The sequence below is a fragment of the Hemicordylus capensis genome, chromosome 4, assembly GCF_027244095.1.
Source record: "Hemicordylus capensis ecotype Gifberg chromosome 4, rHemCap1.1.pri, whole genome shotgun sequence".
In the NCBI taxonomy this organism is placed as follows: Eukaryota; Metazoa; Chordata; class Lepidosauria; order Squamata; family Cordylidae; genus Hemicordylus; species Hemicordylus capensis.
In genome coordinates, this window is record NC_069660.1 from 110,318,786 (window position 1) to 110,340,007 (window position 21,222).

Here is a 21,222-nt window from a genome sequence, read left to right on the forward strand (position 1 = left end):
AGGTAGAGTTATTCACGTGTTATGTGAATATGCGTTCGTAACTGTACAGTGTATACTTCCTATCTTTACTATGCATATGAGAGGTCTGTATCCAGGTTCACCTTGAAAATGAACATAGGTGCAGTTAAACATGTACTTGTGTATGGACATCTAAACACAGGTACAATATTATGTCTGAATAAGGCTACAGAAGCTCAATAAGCCGGCAAGTCACTATATTTCAGCCTCACCTATTTCACAGGGAAGTTGTGAGGACAAATGGGATAACTCTGTGTATCCTACCCTGAGCTCCTTGCAGAAAAAAACAGGATAAATATGTGACAGGTAGATAAATGAAGAGGTGTGATCTCCCAGTGTAGCAAATAGTAGGCTTCATTTTTTTTATTTCAGTTGAAACATGACTGCATCCCATCATTGTATAATTAGGAAGTTGAATGTAGGACAGGAGTATAATAGGATATCACTTGGCCTACAGGTCCTCATTATATTCTCACCAAATGACCCGATTGTCCTCTGTCACCAAATCTGCGGCGTCCAAGGCGATTTCTCGGCACAGTGGGTGGGTGTGGGGAAAGCAGGAAATGTGTATCTTCTGCTGACTTTCTTGATCGTTCCACCTATATGAAGAGAAAATTATTAGTCCAAGCTGCCTGAAGAAGTGGCATCATTAGGAAACAAATATACTCCTTGTAACCCTGCTGTTATGAGAAAACTGAATAACAGCTTTGCTAGGCAATTAAACCAGGATTTTGATCACCAGGGCTCAAAAGACAGCCAAGACTAGGAACTGAGACTTTGGATGCTGGTAAATGGTTTGCATTTAAAATATTTTTCATAATTACTGTAACTGACCACAAGCAAAGAAAAAATTCAGTCATTTCCAGCCTTCTAGGAACTGTGGATGTGTGTGTTTTAACCCTTTTGTACCCACGGATAAGGTTGGAAGTCTGAAACCTGCAGATATGCAAAACCATGAATAGCAGTTCCGCGTATAATGAGGTTTGTCTGTTTATGAGTAAATGGATGCATAATCAAAGAGAGAAAATAGTTCCTAACATACTATAATTCATATTCACAGTGTTGGTGGTTCTTTTTCTATGCATAGAATCATAGAGAGCCAGCATGTTATAGTGGACTACATGGGCATAGCATCCATTGGACAAGCAGGGATTAATGTCCCTGAGCTCAAAGGGTCAGGGGGCCCCCAAGCAGGCTGCCTTGCCACCCCACCCTGCCAGAGTGAGCCAAGCAGGAGGGCCACCCCTGTGGTGATGGCGGCTGTGGCTAGTGGGCCTCTCTGGCTGAACTGCATGCCTGTTCTGTTCAACTCTGGATGTTCCATGCCTGTGACATCATGGGTATGTGACGTCCATATTTGAGCTGTGCAGGTGCATAGGCTGGCTGGAGAGGCCCGCCAGCCACCACCGCCACCACGGGGTGGCCTGCTCCGCTCAACTCACCCCCCACCCCCAGAGACCAAGATAAGAAGTGTTGGGGCAAGGATAGCAGCAGCAGTGGCGTTGGGGGCGGCCATGGAGGAGGTAGGAGAAATGGCGGGGAGTTGTTGGTTGCCCCAGCCCTTGCATCTGATGTCAGATTCAGGGGGCATGACTTAGGGTGCTGGGGCACATGCCCATTGGGGAGCCCCCTGCACAGATTTTGTCCCATGGCCCCCGAGGATCTCGCTATGCTCCTGGTGGACTAGGACTGAGTGTTGGAATAGGACTGGTTCAAATCCTAGGTCAGACATAAAACTCATTGGGTTATTTTGGGCTAGTTACTTATCTCTCAACTTAACCTACCACACAGGTTAGTTATGAAGATAAACATAACCATGCATGGCTCTAGGCATCTTGGAGGAAGAGTGGAATATAAATATATAAAATAATACAAATATTAAAAATTCAAAACTGCAAATTAAAAATCCTTACTTTAATTCTCTGAACACGCTCTTTCATTGCAGAACTTTCCAGTTTTCTTTTTATTTCAACCTGGTGATGACGCTAGCAGGGTTCAAAATTTTTAAAAGAAAGAAAGTCACATTTAAAACAATATTGAATTATCATGGGAATATTGAATTATTACTGGAAGCATGATGTCTTAGGGTTAATTCTTTAAAAAACACAACACCAGGTGCTATAGGATTATAACAATGACAGACCAAATGAAGAACCCTAAAAATTATTTATTTATTATTCATGCTAAGATTTCTTCTGATACCATACTTGGGAAAGACATTTGGGAATCCAATATGAATATATCAAGTGAAATTGAGATAAAAGATATAGGATTTTAGGATCATCTTACTATTCAACAGATTGCGATGTTTCTTTAGGAAATTTGGGACCTTTCAGTATATAGGATTTGGAATCCATATAGGGTCTCTATTTGACTTACTTTGGTTTACGAGGATTTTTATAGTAATCTTGTTGCTCTGATACTATTAAATGTTTACACAATAGTTCATATATTTAATGAGTTGTGTTGGGTATTTTATTTTATTTTTTAGGGTTCTTTGGTCTGATTAGGGTTATTTCTTATCATTGGTTTTTGGATTATTTTCAGTCCATGGTAAGCCTGCAGAATGGTTCTCTGAGCATCCTATCACAGGTGCAAGAAGCCAGTGCAGTCCCCAAGTTACTTTTTGTAGTCCTATAGAAATTAAGCAGTCATTTAGGTTACTTCCTGAGTAGTAGCATTTAGTAAATTAATCTGGACATCAGCTACTCAGACCAACACAACCCATTCAGGTTGAAGAAAAGAAAAGAAAAGAAAGTAAGCTCCCCAGTGAGGCTGTGGGCAATGACTCTGGTGCTGCTTAGTTGCTTCTTGCTTGCCAGTCTGTTAAACTCCTTCATTGAGGCCCAATGCACAAGGTCAAATGTTGAATAAATGGCAGGTGATGAAGGTTAAGGTTCAGCAAAGTTTATTGCAAACACTAGAGCTCACATAACAAAAGCTGCATAGATCTAAAAATTTATTGAGGCCTAGGCAATCTGCCTCCTTCCTGCCTTCTCATACTTCATCTCCTAGCAGTCAGTGCTCCAAGCCCAGCTGATGACAGGTAATATTGTCTTTAAGAACACAAGCCATAAAGAGAGGGCAGGGAGAATATGGAGGAGAGTATTAAATTAACATGAAATTTATGTTACTTGTACTAGGCTGCTTTATGCCAGCATTTTATCTTTTTAAAAAATGGTGCTGCTCAAAAATCCTTTTGCATGCAAGGTAGATTCCTCTCCTTTGCCCAGTCCTAGAAGCCTATGGGGTCTGGTCTAGGCCACAAGCCCATTACCATGAGGTGTGGGTGGGGAAACGTAGATTTTAAATCATGTTTGGGGGTGCAACTTATTTATCTTTATCTAGATGGGGTGTCCAGTTCTTGTAAGGTCCAGTTCTTGTAGGGTCTTGTGAGATGTACTAAGGCAAATCATAACCAGTGCTAGTATATCACAAGTAACAATCTGAAAGGTGAACCTTGGCCCTCTGCATAGAGTGCACCCTCCATGCCTCCTCTTCATAATGTTGGGGGGTATATAGTCCAAACCAGCTCCAACTCCAATTCTAGCACAGGGTGAACTGTCTAAGCTGACTCAGAGAAAGAGAGAAGTTATACTTAAGATTGAAGGGCCTAGAAAATATGTGAGGAAATGAGTTAGGCCTCTGTCCTCCAGAATGCATAGAAGAATTTAGACTAAAGTTATACTTAAGGAGCATCAGCTTCCATTGTCCTTTGGATCTCACTGTCTCTTATTATTATGGTGCTTGCCTCTCCATCCTACTGCCAGTCTGCAGAGGCGTATCTAGGGAAAATAGCACCTAGGGCAAGCACTGAAATTGTGCCCCCTGTCCAAACATCTGACACCCATCTTTCAGATAATGTTACTATAATATCAGCTGAAAAATATAAGTCAAGTTTGTTAATCTTTTAATATTTCAAAAACTATTTAGCAGTGGACGTAGCCAGACCAAAAAATGCTGGAAAACTACAAATTTCAGTACGCTGGGGCTCATGAAATACCCAAAGACTATGTGGAGGTGTACTTGGAAAACTAAAACAGAAGTGCCTATCTAATTCTCTACTATGCATTGTAGCATCACTATTACATAAGTTTTAAAAATAAATGGAGAATTTGGCTTTTCCCAGATACTCTGAAAATAATTAAAGGATATGCAGAGTAAACTGTGTCACTGCTTGGAATATATTCTAGTATTTCAGAAAGACAGTTAAGAGAAAGAGAGCCAGAAACTCCCAGTGGGCCTTAATACTAAGGATTTCACACTGATTCAAAGACAAACTCACCATTAATAGCTATATTATTAAGACACCACATTTAACTCACTTATCACAAGAAGCAAAGTAAGAGCAAATGAATACAATCCTAGCTCATAAGCTTCAGCTCAGTATTCACAAGCCCTGATTCTCTGTACATAGTGCCAAACTGAATATGTGTACAGTGACTTATATTGTATTAAATTATTATTTTTTAACCTGTAGCCCCTTCGGGGCACTTCCTATAGGCTGTGGGGGGGTCTGCAAAGGTTACTCCTCCCACCGCTGGCCTCTAGGGCCTCGCAGAGACCATTTGAGCATGTGCAGTGGCCATTTTAAAAAATAATTGTTGTTTTTTAAATGGCCGCTGAAAACAAAATGGTCACTGCGCATGCTCAAATGGCCTCTGCGAGGCATGGCATGGCCTAGGGCCTCACAGAGGCCATTTGAGCATGTGCAGTGGCCATTTTGTTTTTGGTGGCCTTTTTTTTTTAAAAAAAATAATTTTAAGAATTTGTGCCCCCTTCAAGTGGCACCCAGGGCATGTGCCATGCCTGCCCTACCCTAGATATGCCCCTGCCAGTCTGAAACCAACAGAATGTGACAGAAACAAACACAATAATCCTGAAAAAACATGTAATGCATGGTGGGATACTTGTCAAAGTTGAAACGAAACGCAAAATGCCCCAAAATTCAATCGAAACAGTGGTTGAGCTTGCTAATTCAACAGAACAAACTCAAAACATTTTGAATGTTTTGGCCATAGGGAAACACACACCACACACCAAAGTGGGTTGTGTGGTGGGGCATAATGGGTGCTACCTACCACCCAACGCCCAAAAGAAATGGGCAAGTGGACAATTTTTAACATATTTTCAACCTTTCCCCCAAATCCCCATAGGATCCAACCAACTTTGGTTTCCCCATGGGGAACAATGAGGTGTTTTGAGTCTCCCCATTGTTCCCTAGAGCTGGAACAAGCTGCACTCACAGAGTACACACAATTTGGAATGCATTTTGCAACCCTGACTTGAAAAACACTGTGGAAGAACACAGGGAATCTGTCCCTCCCAACACAGAACACACATTTCAAACACATTCTAAAAATGGCCAAAAAAGAATCACTGAGCCAGAATCCACTGCCAGCCACAGTGCCTGCAATGCAGTAACATCACTGGCACAAGTTGCTGTTTCACACACAATTATGACTCCTTCTGTTACTTCCTAGCATTGCAACAGCTGCCACATCAGCACTCTTACTTAGTAGCAAGCATGGCCATAAACTCAGCTAGAGCAACTTCAGCCACATTTTGACCAAGTACACCATGCAATCAGGGGCGTAGCAAGGTTGGAGTGGGCCCAGAGACAAGATTTTAAAATGCCAACCACCACTGAAGCTCAGCTCATGAAGTAAAGAAATCTTAAGTGAGGCTGAATAGTGGTAACAAAAAGCATAGTAAAATTTAGAATTTATATAAAACCTATGTGCCACAATAGAACATCATTCTAATTTTTTTTTTTTTTTTTTTTAGATTTTGTAAATTGTGGACATCATTTAATGGTACTAGAGAAAGACATGCTGTTCTGGTAGCTCCAGGTCTTAACACTCATATCAATTTTGAAGGATGAATACAACTGAAGGAAGCCCGGGCGGGTGCGTAGCTGGGCGAGTCAGTCATGTGACTTGCCTCTGAGGGGGCCCCACAAGGCAGTGGGCCCCCAGACAACTGTCTCCCCTTGCCCTATTATAGTTACGCCCCTGCATGCAATGCAGATTACAGAGCAGATGCAAAAGTTAGTCTCAAGGCTCATGGAGCTCATCACAGCAATCACCAAGAAATCACACACACACACACACACACACACACACCTGCAACTGTCCATTTCTCTCCACAACAATATCTCACAAACAAAACAAACCACAAGCCAAGAAAGTTTCAAGGCAGGCACCCAAGTTCTCCCTTTGGCAATCTGAGATCCAGCAAAATCAGATAGTCATACAGTAGAAGCAGCAATAGCACAACATATTATACTCAGTGCTGAGAAAAGGAAACCATAAAATCAAACCTACCTTCTTCTGATGTGTCCTGTTCAAGAGAGGCATAAGGGTTCGCTCTGCCATCCAGTCCCTAATACGTTTTGAAGTTTCCTTCAAAGGTGCTTCCCCTCCCTCCTTCATCCTCCCCGCCAAAGCCAATGGGGGCACAGTTGCCCATGATAACACTTGATTGTGATAACAACAAGCCAACCAAGAAGCAAAGAGATAACAAACCAATTGGAAGCCAGTGCCAGAAAACCAATCAGCAAGAGAAAAACAGACCTTCAAACTGGCATTTGGAGTGTTGAAATGTTTCAACTGAAATGGGGATTGTTCTTTTCCAAGCTCAAAACAGGCCCTTTTTAGCCTACTTTCCAGTAAGCTTATGAGATCACCAGAATTCCGTATGTGTGTCCCCCTGTGTCCCCCTACCAACTTCACAATGCCTGGACCAATATGAACCAAATTGCATACAGTTGTAGGGTCACATAGGGACACTTCAATGGCATAGTCTGTGATAATGTCATCCACCCCAATTCAAGAAGGCGAATGAGTAAATATTTGAGGTGCAAGAGGGCTAACTTATGGACTGCCTAACTGATTTGAACCAAATTTGGTACAGTTGTAGTGAGTGACACACAGGAATATCTCAATGGCATGATTTGTGATGATGTCATCCACCCCAGTTCAAGATAGTGGACACAAACATTTCAGGTGCAATTTGGCAACTTGTAAACCGTATAACCAATTTGAACCAAATTTGCTACAGCTGTAGAGACATATAGGGATGGCTCGAGGGAGTTGTATGTAATGATGTCACCCACCCTGATTCAAGATGGCAGACACATTAACATTTGAGGTGCAAGTGGGAACCAATTTGGACCAAATTGAGTACAGTTGTAGGGACACATAGGGACACCTCAACAATGTAGTTTGTGATGATGTCATCCACCCCAATACAAGATGGCACACGCTTGAACATTTGAGGTGCAAGTGGGCTAACTTGTGAACTGCCTAACTGATTTGGACCAAATTTTGTCAAGTTGTAGGGATAGTGAAAGGAAAGTAGGCAGATTAGTTCTTACTAGAGCAACTGTTTAATGGGGTGTTTTGTTTTGAGCTCAAAACACTCAAAACAGCCTGTTTTGAGTAAAAGTTTCACTGGCAAAGTGTTTTGCACATCCCTAATAGCCCCTGGTGGCGCAGTGGTAAAACTGCCGCCCCTGTAACCAGAAGGTTACAAGTTCGATCCTGACCAGGGGCTCAAGGTTGACTCAGCCTTCTATCCTTCCGAGGTCGGTAAAATGAGTACCCAGAATGTTGGGGGCAATATGCTAAAAAATCATTGTAAACTGCTTAGAGAGCTCTGGCTATAGAGCGGTATATAAATGTAAGTGCTATTGCTATTGCTAATAAATACAAATCAGGTAGAAGGGGGTGGGGTGCAGGACACCAATAAATATTACAATTTTCCAGTCAGACAAAGCCTTTCTATAACATGACTCAGGCAATGTACTATGGACCTAGATAAACAAAAACCACAGGCTACAATGTGACATGATCTTGATTAATGCCATATGCAAGAATATCCCCCACCCCATAACTCATGAAGATTCTATATACACAGGGACTGGAGTGGGTGTGCAGAGCATTAGAAATTTGTACTGGGCCCAGATAAATTATGCTTGGGCAGTGAATATATCCCAATGAAAACTAAAGTTCTTAGTCCTGAGAAGAGATCAAGATATGGCCAAGAGCCACCTCTCTGTTACTGAAACTTCTCAACACCTTCCATTCATAGACCCCACGGAGCAAATCTCACTAGGCATCTCTGTCCTTAAATGTTTTCACATATACTTTTTACTTAAGAATGCATCAGTTCTGAATGTTGTAATGACAGTCGGAGATAATCAGTTTATAGTCAAATGTGCATTCAGCCTATATAGGTTGAATATGTTACAAATGCTGGAGGTGTAAAAATAAAATTAAATAAAATTGAAATAAAGCATGTCTTTCACTTCAAGCCATTACCAAGTATTTTCAAACTATTTCTGACAATTTCCCTTCCTTCTGGCCTGTCTCAAGAAAGGGAATGGGAAGAAGGGAAGGACAAACTCTGTTATACTCCAAACCAAGGGTATACAAAGGTTTGTATCCCTTTGGGGACAGTGATCCATCTTATTTATTTAGTTCTCTATGTATACTGCTTTGGAAACTTTTGTTGAAAAGCCTTATATAAATATTTGTTGTTGTTTGTATTAAGGGGGATCATTAGACATGGATTTGGATACTTCTGATTTATTATTCAGTACATGGAACAGGTTGTTGATTCCGTATTAGATTGCTCAAACATCCTGATAATTTATAATTAATCTACCACACCTGGGTATTGGGAATTAAGGCTGCAATCATAAACATATTTACTAGAGAGAAAGTCTTATTGAATTAAGTGTGATTTACTTCTGAGTAAACAAGGATTGAGGTATAAATGCTACAAGCAGTCCAGAGATATGTGGACTGGCATCTAGGAGCCCATTTACCTAAGATCACCTGAACATACATCAGCCCCTTCTTTGTGCTCACAATGAATATCGTTAAAAGTGGTACATATTAGTTACACTTGACCACTCTTTCATTGCTAACAATTCTAGTCTACATGAATATAGTAGGGGGAGAAACGGTAAAGGAAACACCTCACAGCAAAATTATTTTCATGGGTTCCATTGGCTAATTGTTTAGGACTACCACTGGGCTAGATAACACATAAAGTCCCATCCAGATTCTGGCTGAGCGAGGTGTTGCTGCTGCCTGCCACATGTTGTAGACTGTATGGTTGTTTGAGAGAGGAATGAGGACAGTGCGCTACTGAATAATCTCCATCTAGTTTGTGTATGGCTGAAGTACTTCCCATGTACCATCATGCAACAATTCCATGATTCTAAAACAGTTGGTCTCAACTGCTGCTCTATGCTCTAAGTAAGAGAAGCAGTGCATGGATGTCTGAAGTGGGCCAAAGACAGCACAATACAAGCTGACATCTTGTAGGACCTGAAGTCCATGTAGAAGAATCTGCTTTGTGGGTCTTCTCATGTTCACTGAATCTGAAGTAACAACTGCTAATGTTTTATGGGATCAACTATGGGAGACAGCAGTCTCAAAAAAGGGAAACAGAAGGTCCCATGGGTGGAACAAAGCCAAAATGAGGCCTACCTCCAGCCATGTTTCCACCTTCTGTGTGAATGAGATAGTGTCTGATCCTCCCTGTTCGCTCCTTACATCTATGCTCCTCATTGTTCTCATCGGCCTTCCCTGGCCTTTGGTGTTCATATGGGTAGAGAGGAGCATTTTTCTGATGGGCCGTGACAAGTTCTTGAGTACACTGCTGGGACATGACCTCCTGCTGCCTTGGCCTCAGGTGATGACTGTGTGGAATCTGGTGGCCATAGGGACCTCTACATTCTGAGATGCTGCCAAGCTATCAGTTCTGGCCAATTACAGCGTGCCTTCCTTCCCCATAAATATGAGATTACTGTCAGAGATACTGTTATTATTTACTATTATTTCTAAAGCTATTGGTTGACCATTGACCAATAATTTATTGTATCATTCAGGTGTTATCTTGGAATTTACCAGGTTAACCAATCTAGAATAAATGAACACACTTGGTTCTTTCCTCACAATCATTAATACAGATCAGAACCACCACTTCTACATATTTCAGAGAGAAAATATAATGCAGATTACTTCTTAATGAACTTTCATTAACATTTTGTTCAGACAGAGTGATTCAAAGGTGTTAAAAGGGTGATTTTTTTAAAAAAATTTCCTTCTGACATATGTTTGAGAGTAGCCTTACAATTAAATCCATTTATTAATTCCTAATAACTTTCACATGAATGATAGGAGAAACTGATGGTTCCAATGCACTGATGGGTAACTCCTACCATAAATTCCTGCAACCACCATATTGCTATGCTCATGAGGCCATGCTCTCGACTAAAGGGAAAACCACAAACTTGCATGATATTTCCACACATGAAGCTATCTTAATACTACCCGAATAAGACAATGGACATTTCCTTTGAGAAGCCTTTAGAAGAAGCAGTCATGAAATAGGCATACTTCCATGTCCAAGACTTTGTGGAATATGGCCTGAGCCAAACATTCCCGTATATACTTCTGATGATCCTTCCTCATAGCATTTAGCCGGTAATCCTTCTCAGATATTATTCTTCCACTTCTTGAGATCTGCCATGTAAAAATAAAATGTAGTTACAAAGGGTAATAGAGGATGTAATAATAAGATGGATGTAACAAGCATGCATATCTTGGCCATAATCTAAATCACCGAGAGGTCCACTGTGCACGTGGAATCACTGGAAAGACTTCCCCATTCTCTTCAAAGTCAGTGAAAAAAAACTCCATATGCATCTTCATGTGTCCCTAGGAGCCTGCCACCTATGCACTCAAGCCACAGCATCATGTACTCATGTGTTGCATTGTCATCAGTAAGATAATAAAAAAATAAATGCTATTGAAAAATGAAAATATATTGGTCAGAACCCAAAGATCTATGACCATAGGTCTGTTATCCCTGCAGAAGCTCCATATGTATCATGGCCAAGGGCAACTATTGTTGAAATGGAAGGGAGTTTCAAAAACAGTTTGTTTCTTAAAACAGGTTGTTTAAAGAGGTCAACCATGGATTCCAGCTATTGCATTTGGTTCTCAGAACAGCATCTCATGAAATGTTGTACTCTGGTACGAGTACAAGAACACAATATGCACTCAGTGTCAGTTATTATAAAAGGCATGTATATAGTATAGTATGCTACTTATCTCTTTAAAAGCTACTGAAGTGGAGACAAAGTCCTTCCCCAGTAATCGCCTCTGTTTATTTTTAAAAGGATATGCAGCAGATAACATATGTATATACCTATTCCATCTGATGCAGCATATATCAGCTGTGAGTACAGATATCTACTGTAAGTGTTTCTACCTGAAGTCAATATGCTCCATGAGCGGCTGGTACTGAGACCTTCCAAAACTAAGAGTTTGGCTACACATTACATTCATCACATGAAAGCTGCATGAGTACAAATCCCATACATAATGGTGGCACTTCTGGTTGCCTTTCATTGCCCCTTGCTTATCTTCCAACAATTGAGGGGCGGGATAGAAGGGAGGAGAGCTGGTCTTATTGGTAGCAAGCATGAATTGTCCCCTTTGCTAAGCAGAGTCCACCCTGATTGCATATGAATGGGAGACTACATGTGTGAGCACTGTGAGATATTTCCCTTAGTGGTTGGGACCACTCTGGGTAAAGCATCTGCAGGTTCTAAGTTCCCTCCCTGGCATCTTCAAGATAGAGCTGAGAGAAATTCCTGCCTGCAACCTTGGAGAAGCCATTGCCAGTCTGTGTAGATAATAATGAGCTAGAAGGACCAATGGTCTGACTCTGTATATGACAGCTTCCTATGTTCCTAAGGGGCAAAATGCATTCATGGGGGTGGGGGGAGCCACTTGTCTGAGTGGGCATTTGTTCCCCCTCAGGAGCCACCCTTGTCACTATGAGGGTGACTTCTTCTGCAACCTTTTAAAATCTATTTGTGGGAAGCTTTAAGAGTTTTCAACAGAGCTGTGACATGGTGGAACTGCTCTCATATGGCAGTTATGAAGCATAGCCACGTTTAAGGCCAAAATCTAAAGAAACCAGCATATCCCCAAAGAATGATCTTGGACACACAATGAGTATGCACAAACCCTTTGATGTAGAACCAGTTTGTATCGATCCAGACCAGTTTGGCGATTCAGTTACAGACCAAACCAGGGCTGTTTGGGTCAGTGATTGAACCAAACCAAGCCCAGTTCAAACAGACCAGTTCTGCATCGAAGAATGGTAGCGGGGGGAGGAGAAATATAATGTAAACACTCCTTAGCAGCCATCGTGGCTGCTGGCTCCATCGCCACTCTGCCCCTTCCTGGTGCTGCCCAACAGAGTGTGGAGGCCTGTATTTACCAAGCTGCCCATGCGGTGATGGTATTTTTGCAGCCTCCGTGCATGCACGGAGGCAACACAAATGGCCTCCAGGCGTGTGCAGAGGCCATAACCATGCTGCCACAGACCTCTGTGCATTAAGTTGGGCAGCACTGGGGAGGGAGGGAGTGGCAGCGGCACCACCAGCTGTGTTAAGGAGGAGTACTTGCATTATTTTTTTCACACACCAACTCCACCACCCTTTTGTTGATTCCCCTACCCCTTTATTTGTAAAGGGGAATCCTCACTGGATTCTCCTTTACATGTATAGCTGAACCGATTCAGTGAATTGGACCGAACCAATTTGGCAACATGCAGTTCAGTTTGAATTAAATATGAATTCAAACCGAACCATGACTTCTGGTTCATGCACATCCTTAGTACACAGACTATGCCCATGTCCCCATCTCACTGCAGTTCCCCACAATGTATATCTTTGAGGATCTCCCAGTTTTCAAGACCAGATTTCCCACACAGTTGTGGGTGGAAAGTAGCCATCTAAAGGCCCAGTGAGGTCCTTTGGATCATTTGGCAACCTTTTCATTTTGGTTAATTTTGGCATTCCTTTATACCACTATCATTGGGGCTGAACATAAGACCAGCCCTGCTGGATCAGGCCCAAGGCCTATCTAGTCCAGTATCCTGTTTCCCACAGTGATCCAGCACAGTTGTAAGTTTTAAAGAGCAGCCTTCCAGTTAACAACTGGAAACATGCAAAAACATGCTAGATTTATGAAGTTACTCAAACACAAATGATGCCTGAAAAAGTACACAACACAAGCACAGTGAAAAATAGTTTCCTATCAGAATTACCACTGGTTCGTTTGGTGGCAACTCAGAGGCGGGCCTTCTCTGTAGCTGCTCCTGGGCTGTGGCATGCACTCCCAGCAGAAATCTGCAATCTGAGTTCATTATTTGCCTTCAGGAGAAGGCCTGGTTTTCCAGGGTTTTAATTAGTTTTAATTGTTTTAATGCTCTAACCTGGTTTTCAGGGTTTTAATTGTTCTTATTGTTTTAATTGTTTTTTAAGGTGTTTTAATTCTTAATTGGTGTTTATATTTATATTTCTGTTTTAACTGTTGTTGGTTTTAATGGTTTCTGTTTTAATTGTAAACGACCTTGAGCCTTTTCAGAAGGGCGGTATAAAAATCGAATAAATAAATAATAAAATAAATAAATAGTATGTAGTATCCATATAATGTAACTCTGCCATAAGCTCATACCCTGTGCAAGTATAGGAAGACCTAATCAATCTATGTCACCCAAAGGTCTCCTGTAGCATGAAAATGTGTTACTGTTGTATTATTGATAGTGAGTTGTGTTTATTAAGATGGAACAAAGCTCTAATTTCCATTAATACCTCTTCATGAGTCATTCCTAATGTTAAGACATTTTGAGCATCGAATAGTCTTATTTTGCTTCAGCTGTCACTTCAGAATGCTAAGTGGCTCGTTAAGTGATATAATTCCCTCTAAATTAGCTTTTATTCAACTGTCTCATGACCACGGAGTCCATTCTTCCATATGATCAAGAATACACTTCAGATTCTCATTTCCCTGCATTCCCTCATCTGTAAAAGCCCACCATCCGAAAAAATTCCACTGCTTTTTTCATCCACTGGAACCCTGTCTTCCCACATGGAAGCTACAGACTGCCCCTGCTGGGCAGGAACACTTGCACAGCTTCCTCTCAGAGCAGAGGCGTAGCTGTGGAAAACGGCACCCAGGACAAGCTCTGCCCCTGAAATTGCACCCTCCTCCCACCCCCACATACCTGCACCCTGGCCGGACTCCGGAGTGAGCGCGGCGGTGGCGGGCGGCGGCAGATCGCGCGGCGGTGGCGGGCGGCGGCGGATCGTCATTGTGTGCCCCTTGTGGCGGTGAGCGCGGCGGTGGCGGGCAGCGGCGGATCGCGCGGCGGTGGCAGGAGTGAGCGCAGCAGTGGCGGGCGGCGGCGGATCGCCGAGTGCAGCAGAACGACGCCGAGGCCTGCCATCTGGCCCGGCGCGCCTGTGCAGTTGGGAAGCGACGCCGGGCCAGACGGCAGGCCTCGGCGTTGCTCTGCTGCACTCGGCGATCCGCCGCCGCCCGCCACTGCTGCGCTCTCTCCTGCCACCGCCGCGCGATCCGCCGCTGCCCGCCACCGCCACGCTCACCGCCACAATCCCAGGGGCACACAACGATCCGCCGCCACCGCCATGCGATCCAGGGGGGATCGGGGGGTCGTGGCACTTTTTGGCGCCCCCCCCACGTGACCCACCGAGGTGGCACCCAGGGCACGTGCCCTGCCTGCTCCCCCCTATCGTTACGCCCCTGTCTCAGAGACCACTTTCCGAAGCAGTTCAGTCTGAGCAAATACACTGAAATGTCTCACTCTGAAGGAGGACTTTGCATTCCCCATTGTTTTATTAGGTTGCTTTGCATAAAAAGGAAGGCATCAAGTTAAACAATGGTCATGTAACAGAATTTGCTGGAAAACAGAATCTGTCCAGTATGGGATTAGCATGACTTCAAACAAGAGGATGAGAAATACATCAAGGATGAACAAGGGTGACAAAAATTTAAGGGAAACATAATGGGAGACAACTCAGCCTCAGTATTAAGAAATGCTGCTCTTCCAGCAGGCATGATCACAGTACAGTCCTTCACCTACAGTTTTTATCTCATCTAATTTTATAGTTCAGGTTTTTGTCAAAAGGCAGTATCAGTTGTCTAGAGGAAGGAAGGAAGGAACGAACGAACAAACAAAATCAACATTAAAGGGCAAAAGAACCCCCCTTCCATAAAGTGCAGGTAGAGGTGCACCTACTTATTATTATTATTATTATTTTATTTTACATTTTATATCCCGCCCTTCCTCCAAGGAGCCCAGAGCGGTGTACTACATACTTGAGTTTCTCCTCACAACAACCCTGTGAAGTAGGTTAGGCTGAGAGAAAAGTGACTGGCCCAGAGTCACCCAGGTAGTTTCATGGCTGAATGGGGATTTGAACTCGGGTCTCCCCAGTCCTAGTCTAGCACTCTAACCACTATACCACGCTGGCTCTCCACTTAATTTTGGAGCCTAGACCTAAAGGTATTTGGAGGCCCCCCCCCCCACTGAAAGTTAAGCATCATTTTTTAACACGTAGGTTCTTGATGGCACAAACTACACCACCCAGGACAAATTAAGGAGGATGGGGGGGGGCAGGGGGAGTGGAGGCCCTGGACTTTGGCCCTGTTTTTAGTGCTTAACACAGGAGCCATTCTTCTGTGCTACAGCTTTAGGTAGTTAAAGGACTACAGGCCTTATGAACAGTAGCACGAGATATTCATTAAGTGGAGTCCATTTCTAAGGTCCACAACCACAAGTTAATAAAACCATGGTCTAAAAGTATGCTGACTGGCTGAGATTCAGAGCAATGGTACACTTGCAGAATGAGCAGGTTGCACTAAAAATAGGGGAGACGCGCAAGAGCTGTTGTGCTGTGCACTACAGTGATCTCATGCAAAACTTCCCATGAAAACAAATTAGGCAGTAGCAACACTAGTCTGGAGGCGCAAGCTGATGCAATCCATGCCTTGACAATCATGATTCACATGATAGTTGACCACCACCTGATCCACTCACCCAGGCTGCTCCTCCTGGCTTGCAGTAGTAGAAACTCACCTAGCTACATGAAGGCAATTTTATCTGCCCACAATTATCAGTCAAGTGACTAATAACAATCCTGGATGAAAAGGCATTCCTGCCACACTTGTGAGGGTACCTGCACCGCCCAGTCCATGCATGTTTACTCTGAGTAAATGTGCATTAGATACTGGATGGACTAAAAGTGCATTGTTTTATCATGCTAACACCTGGCATTATACTCCTGTAAGTTTACCAAAGATATTTTTGAAAGTGAATAATTGTTGTTGGAAGTGTAAAAGATCTGCAAGAATACCTGGTAAAATGGCACAAAAATTTGGCCCAAGGAGTCAATCATTAAACATTTGGATTCAGTTCTGGTTCTGGTTCATCAGTATTGTTAACCCTCTGGTTCAGTTCTGGTTTAGACATAATTTTAAAAACTGGTTTAGTAACTGGCTTAAACACATTGAACCAGTTCTGAACTGGCTTATATGCATTTCACGCAGAATAATGCAAACACTTTTGCCTGCAATGAAACTCTATAAAATGAATTCCTCTATCTGAGGAGAAAAATGTATTTTTAAATATTTTTGTATTTGAAGAGTTTAAAAGGTGTTCGTAAACAAATTCACACAAATGGATAAAATAAAACATTCATCATACACCCCTGCTAACTTGGCAAAGAGGCACCTTTTAATGTGGTGATTCTCTTTTATTTGGCAGGGGGAGAATAGCTGGCCCTATCCACCCCCAGCACAGTACCTCCAGTGACTGTTGCTGGTGTCTATCTTATGTATTTGTCTACCACCCCAAACTTAGTCTCTGGGTGGTACTGCACTTAGAACATTCATGGCCAAATTCTGAACATGGGATCATTTATCAGCTATGAAAATATTACTTTGAAAAGAACTGGTACATTATATTAATGTACACGTTAACAATGAAATAGCAATTATGGGATGGAGAACTTACTGTAAGTGACATACTATTAAAAAAAACTTGGGGCCTCTTTTACGGTGGAATTCTTCTGTGGGCTAAAAACATAGGCAGTGAAGTTTTCACTTTGAATTATAAGTGACAACACTACCTTGCATTGCATACTTGCAAATTGGCCTTAAGTAGGCTAATTGATTTTTTGGAGGCCGGTTGTTTTATAATAATACAATTATTTTAAAAAGAAATAAATCCTATTGAGTACAAATGTACTCATTCCTCAGAAAATATGCACAGGATTACAGCCTTACTACCTATTCAATAGCAGATAATAGTGCCACTTTAATTTATTCAAAATGAATGCTGTCACAATGAGTAATGACAGTTGTGAAAAAAGAGATAAAAATTAAATTGCCATACCTTACTAGTTATAGCCTGGCATCCACAAATATTGTTGCTATGCTCGTTTAATGTTGCAAGTCCATTTTGAAGTACTGAGTAGTTTACCAAGTAAAATAATCTCAAAAGGTTAAAAAAAATGTCATGGTGATGATTATTACTATTTACTAGAAAACAAAACACAACAGTAAAATTATCACTGTTTGGCCCCTGGTTAGGATTATGGAAACCTGGGTTCAAATTTCAGATACCCACTCAGCCATGAAGATAACATTGGACCTGTCATTATCCCTCAGCTTCAGGTTAGTACCTCACAATTGGGGCAAGGATAAAAGGAGTGACTAATGGGGAAGAATTGTGTGTGTCACTCTGGAAGAAAGGCAGAATGAAATGTAAGTATTAAACTGAGAAACTAAAAAGAAAGATTTGCATACCTACCGGAGAAAACTCCTCATTTGGGGCAGAGGGGGTGTTGCCCCCAACAGCACTTGCCAGCCCCACATTCTCTCACCAAACATACCTGTACAATCTCTTCCTCCCGTGTGTGTGTGTGTGTGTGTGTGTGTCTTGCTTGAATGTTGCTTTTGCATTTTCACAGCTTGCCCATTAGATGGCACTGGCTCTTGGTCTTTTTTCTAAATTCCTTTGTAAAGGAATCCCACTAAACACCCTAAGAGAGAGCCATTTCCTCCCTCTTAAGGTGTTCAGTGGGATCCATTGCCCCCAAATGAAGTAATTACCATGCTTGGTCACTACTCAAACTGCATATTTAGCACCTCAGCACCTATCAAGATGTGTCTTTCTCTTCTCTCCCCTGCCCCTCACAAGTGTGGGCAGGGGGTGGCCCAGCCCCTAAACAGTCAGAAGTCAGAATAGCTTACAGGCAGCTATTCTGGCCAATAGCCAGCAAACAAGGCCAGGCCAGTCATTTGATTTCCCAGGGTACTTCTAGTCAAGCTGAGCAGACTCTCTGGAGATTTGTATGAAAAATTGGATCACTTAGTCTACAAGCAAATGGATTTCAGAACAGGTAGGAACCTTGGCTACCTTTCTCCAGCCTCCCCTTCTCCAGAGGTAAGCCAGAGGACTTTTCGCAGTTCCCCAACCAAGCCCTCAGGAGGCACTGGATTTTTTCAGCATATGGTAGGAGTTCTTTCCTTTCAATTTTTAAAATGCCACTAGCAAATCTGGGCAAAATTCAGAGATCTACAGAATGAGAGGGGAAGTGCGGGGTATGGTGGACTGGCCCTCCTCTTGGTAGTTCTTTTACTAACTAGCAAGCAGCCCTTAACCTTTCCTCTTTGGGACTTGAGCAAAGCCTCGTGCTAGCTTCTTTGTCTGTCTCTCACTCTCTCACCTTTCTTGAGGGTGAAAGAGAGGAAGCAAGGTTATAGCTCCCTAATAAAACAAGGCATTTTAACTGAAATGACTAATTCAACAGCTTCAAACTTATCCTGTTTGAAATGTGTATGTCTTTAATGCAGAAATCTAGATAATTAATTCTCCAAGATGTGCTGCTTGGGATGTGTGAGGATGTGCTGGAACTCTCACGAAAGTGGCAGCACCACTCACCAGAGTTCCAGGCTTTGGGCAGGACCAAGACAGGAGGTGGCTGACAGAGAGGATTTTGGCCGCTTTGGGAAGCGGCAAAGAGTTGGGTGGTTGGGGGTGGCTGGCGGTTGGCCGCTTTGGGAAGCAGCAAGGAGTTTGGTGGCTGGGCGGGTTGGTCAGTTGGCTGTGAGGCAGTTGGATCTGACTGAGGAAGTTGCCACCATCGAAGCCCTGCCACTGTGAGGAGGCGGCCAGCCAGTGGGCAAAGCCCCGCCACTGTGATAAGGGGGTTGCCGGGCGAAGTCCCACTGCCGTGTGGAGGCAGCTGGCCAGCGGGCAAAACCCCTCTGCTGTGAGGAGGTGGATGGCCGGCGAGCGAAGCCACACCGCTGTGAAGAGGTGGACAATGGGAGGGCAAACAAACTGGGAGGGTGGGGATGGGAACTGGCACAACTTGGAAACCAGGCCAGTCCAAAACAGTCAAGTAGCCCTACCACTCTACAGTCCTTATAGCAGTTCTTGTTTACTGTTGGTCAGAGGTGCACCTAGGTAATTTTGGAGCCTGGACCTAAAGGCCTTTGGAAGCCTTCCCTCCCCTGCAAATTAAGCACCATCATGCTCCACCGGTCAACAATACCACCCGGGACAGACGTAAAAGGATTTGGGGGCCTCCAGGGGCTGTGAAGGCCTTGGACTTTGGCCCCAAAGTCCAGGGGTAAGAGTGCATCTGCTATTGGTTGGTTATTTTGTGTATTATCCTTGGGGGTGAGGGGTGAGTGGTAATAATATAGAAAGGAGAACTCAGCATAAGTGGTTTGGACAGGTTTGTGATCTATATGGCTTAATTTTCAAATCTGATCAAAGATTCTTTCACGTAAATGTTGCATAGAATTGCAGCCAATTCCATACAGCTTATTCCCAGTGAAGCCTTAATGAGCTCATTAGGGCTTACTCCCAAGTAACTGCTGTGTGCATAGGAATGCAGCCCAAAGACATATCCCAGAAATGTTTATATTGTGAGAAAGGGAGAAAGAAGGTTTGCTTTCTTTCTAGGAAGGGGAGGGGGGATCCCCATAATGGAGAGGGGGATCCCCATAACTGCATTATGGGAGTTCCAGGGCAAGGCAACACGGGGCGACACATCCCGGCACTCCAACCATCAGCGCTCCCAGCAGAAGCCAGAAATTGTCTGGGCGGCTGATCCGGCCACCCAGCAACAAGAAGAGGATTGTTTGTGGGAAAGGCAAACTTTTTGAGGCTTCCTCCCCTTGCCCCTTTGAGCCCTTCTCACGGATCATGAGAAAGGGCTCCATATGTGTGAGAAGAAAAGAAACTAGTGGGATCTCTGTGTGGCCAAATGCATTGTGGTATTTTCAAGCAGTGTGAAACATGTGTAAGCAAGTGCTACCTGCAAATAGACACTCAAGATTCAAAACCGTCCCTTCCCTCACTAAGTTCATCTTCTTACCCTAGTCCCAAGGGCGGAGCCACCATTGGGCAAACGGGTTCAAAGAACCCGGGCTGCCAATGGAAAGAGCCACCAAAGCCCCGTGGCTCGGGCTCCAGAGGAGCCCAGAGCAAACTCCCCCCTCCCATGCCCGGGCTGCGGAGAGCCCGGGCGAACTATTTGCTAGTTATTTCAGGCAGCACAGACTGCCCGATAGAAAATTTTTCCCCTTCCTCTCCCTCTCTGGAGGGAGAGAAGAGGGGAAACATCCTATCAGGCAGCCAACGCTGCCTGAAATGACCAGCTGAGACTAAGAGCTCATTCGGGCGCTCGGCAGCCCAGGCCACACCCCCTTTGCGTGTGATGTCACATGCAAAGGGGGCATGGCCTGGGCTGCCGAGAGCCCGAAGAGCTCTCAGCACGTCATTTCAGGCAGCACCAGCTGCCTGATAGGACGTTTTCCCCTTTCTCTCCCTCCAGAGAGGGAGAGGAAGGGAAAAACTTTCTATTGGGCAGTCTACGCTGCCTGAAATATCTAGCAGATAGTTTGCCTGGGCTCTCTGCAGCCTGGGCATGGGAGCGGGGAGTTCGCTCTGGGCTCCTCTGGATCATCACACACACACATCACGCACATGGGCAAATACGGAACGGGCCACCAAGCGGGGCTGGATGCAGGCCACCGCTCGGCTGGCTCTGCGCCTGCCTAGTCCTTCATGGGGTGGGGAGGAGAGGGTTGAGATTGCAAGGAGGGGGAGAAATGGAGGCAATGCTGTTGAGCTACTGAGGGGAAGGAGAGGCATGGGAACTTGAGAGGGGGGGCATTGCTACACACTGACACCCACCATGAACCACTCTAAGGGCAGGATTCCTTTAGTCACAGCCAACCCATGAGTGAATTTAGTACTCTGTTTTGATTGAGACAGGCAAACAGC

The 21,222-nt window shown here is 43.8% G+C and overlaps 1 protein-coding gene across 7 annotated transcripts in view; it reads right to left on the minus strand.

The window, feature by feature from the left end:
- Nucleotides 1-21,222, minus strand: part of ERICH3 (glutamate rich 3) — a 120,059-nt gene that overhangs the window by 74,096 nt on the left and 24,741 nt on the right. For 5 of the 7 annotated variants that reach the window (XM_053244571.1, XM_053244573.1, XM_053244570.1 and 2 more), the window contains 3 exons: nucleotides 10,434-10,559; nucleotides 1,932-2,003; nucleotides 495-617 (listed from right to left, as the gene is read on the minus strand). In XM_053244571.1, coding sequence (XP_053100546.1) covers nucleotides 495-617; nucleotides 1,932-2,003; nucleotides 10,434-10,559 — 321 coding nt within the window. Of the gene's footprint in view, nucleotides 1-494; nucleotides 618-1,931; nucleotides 2,004-9,521; nucleotides 9,747-10,433; nucleotides 10,560-21,222 lie in introns of those variants that run through there. The other 2 variants (XM_053244572.1, XM_053244576.1) reach the window with 2 other exon arrangements.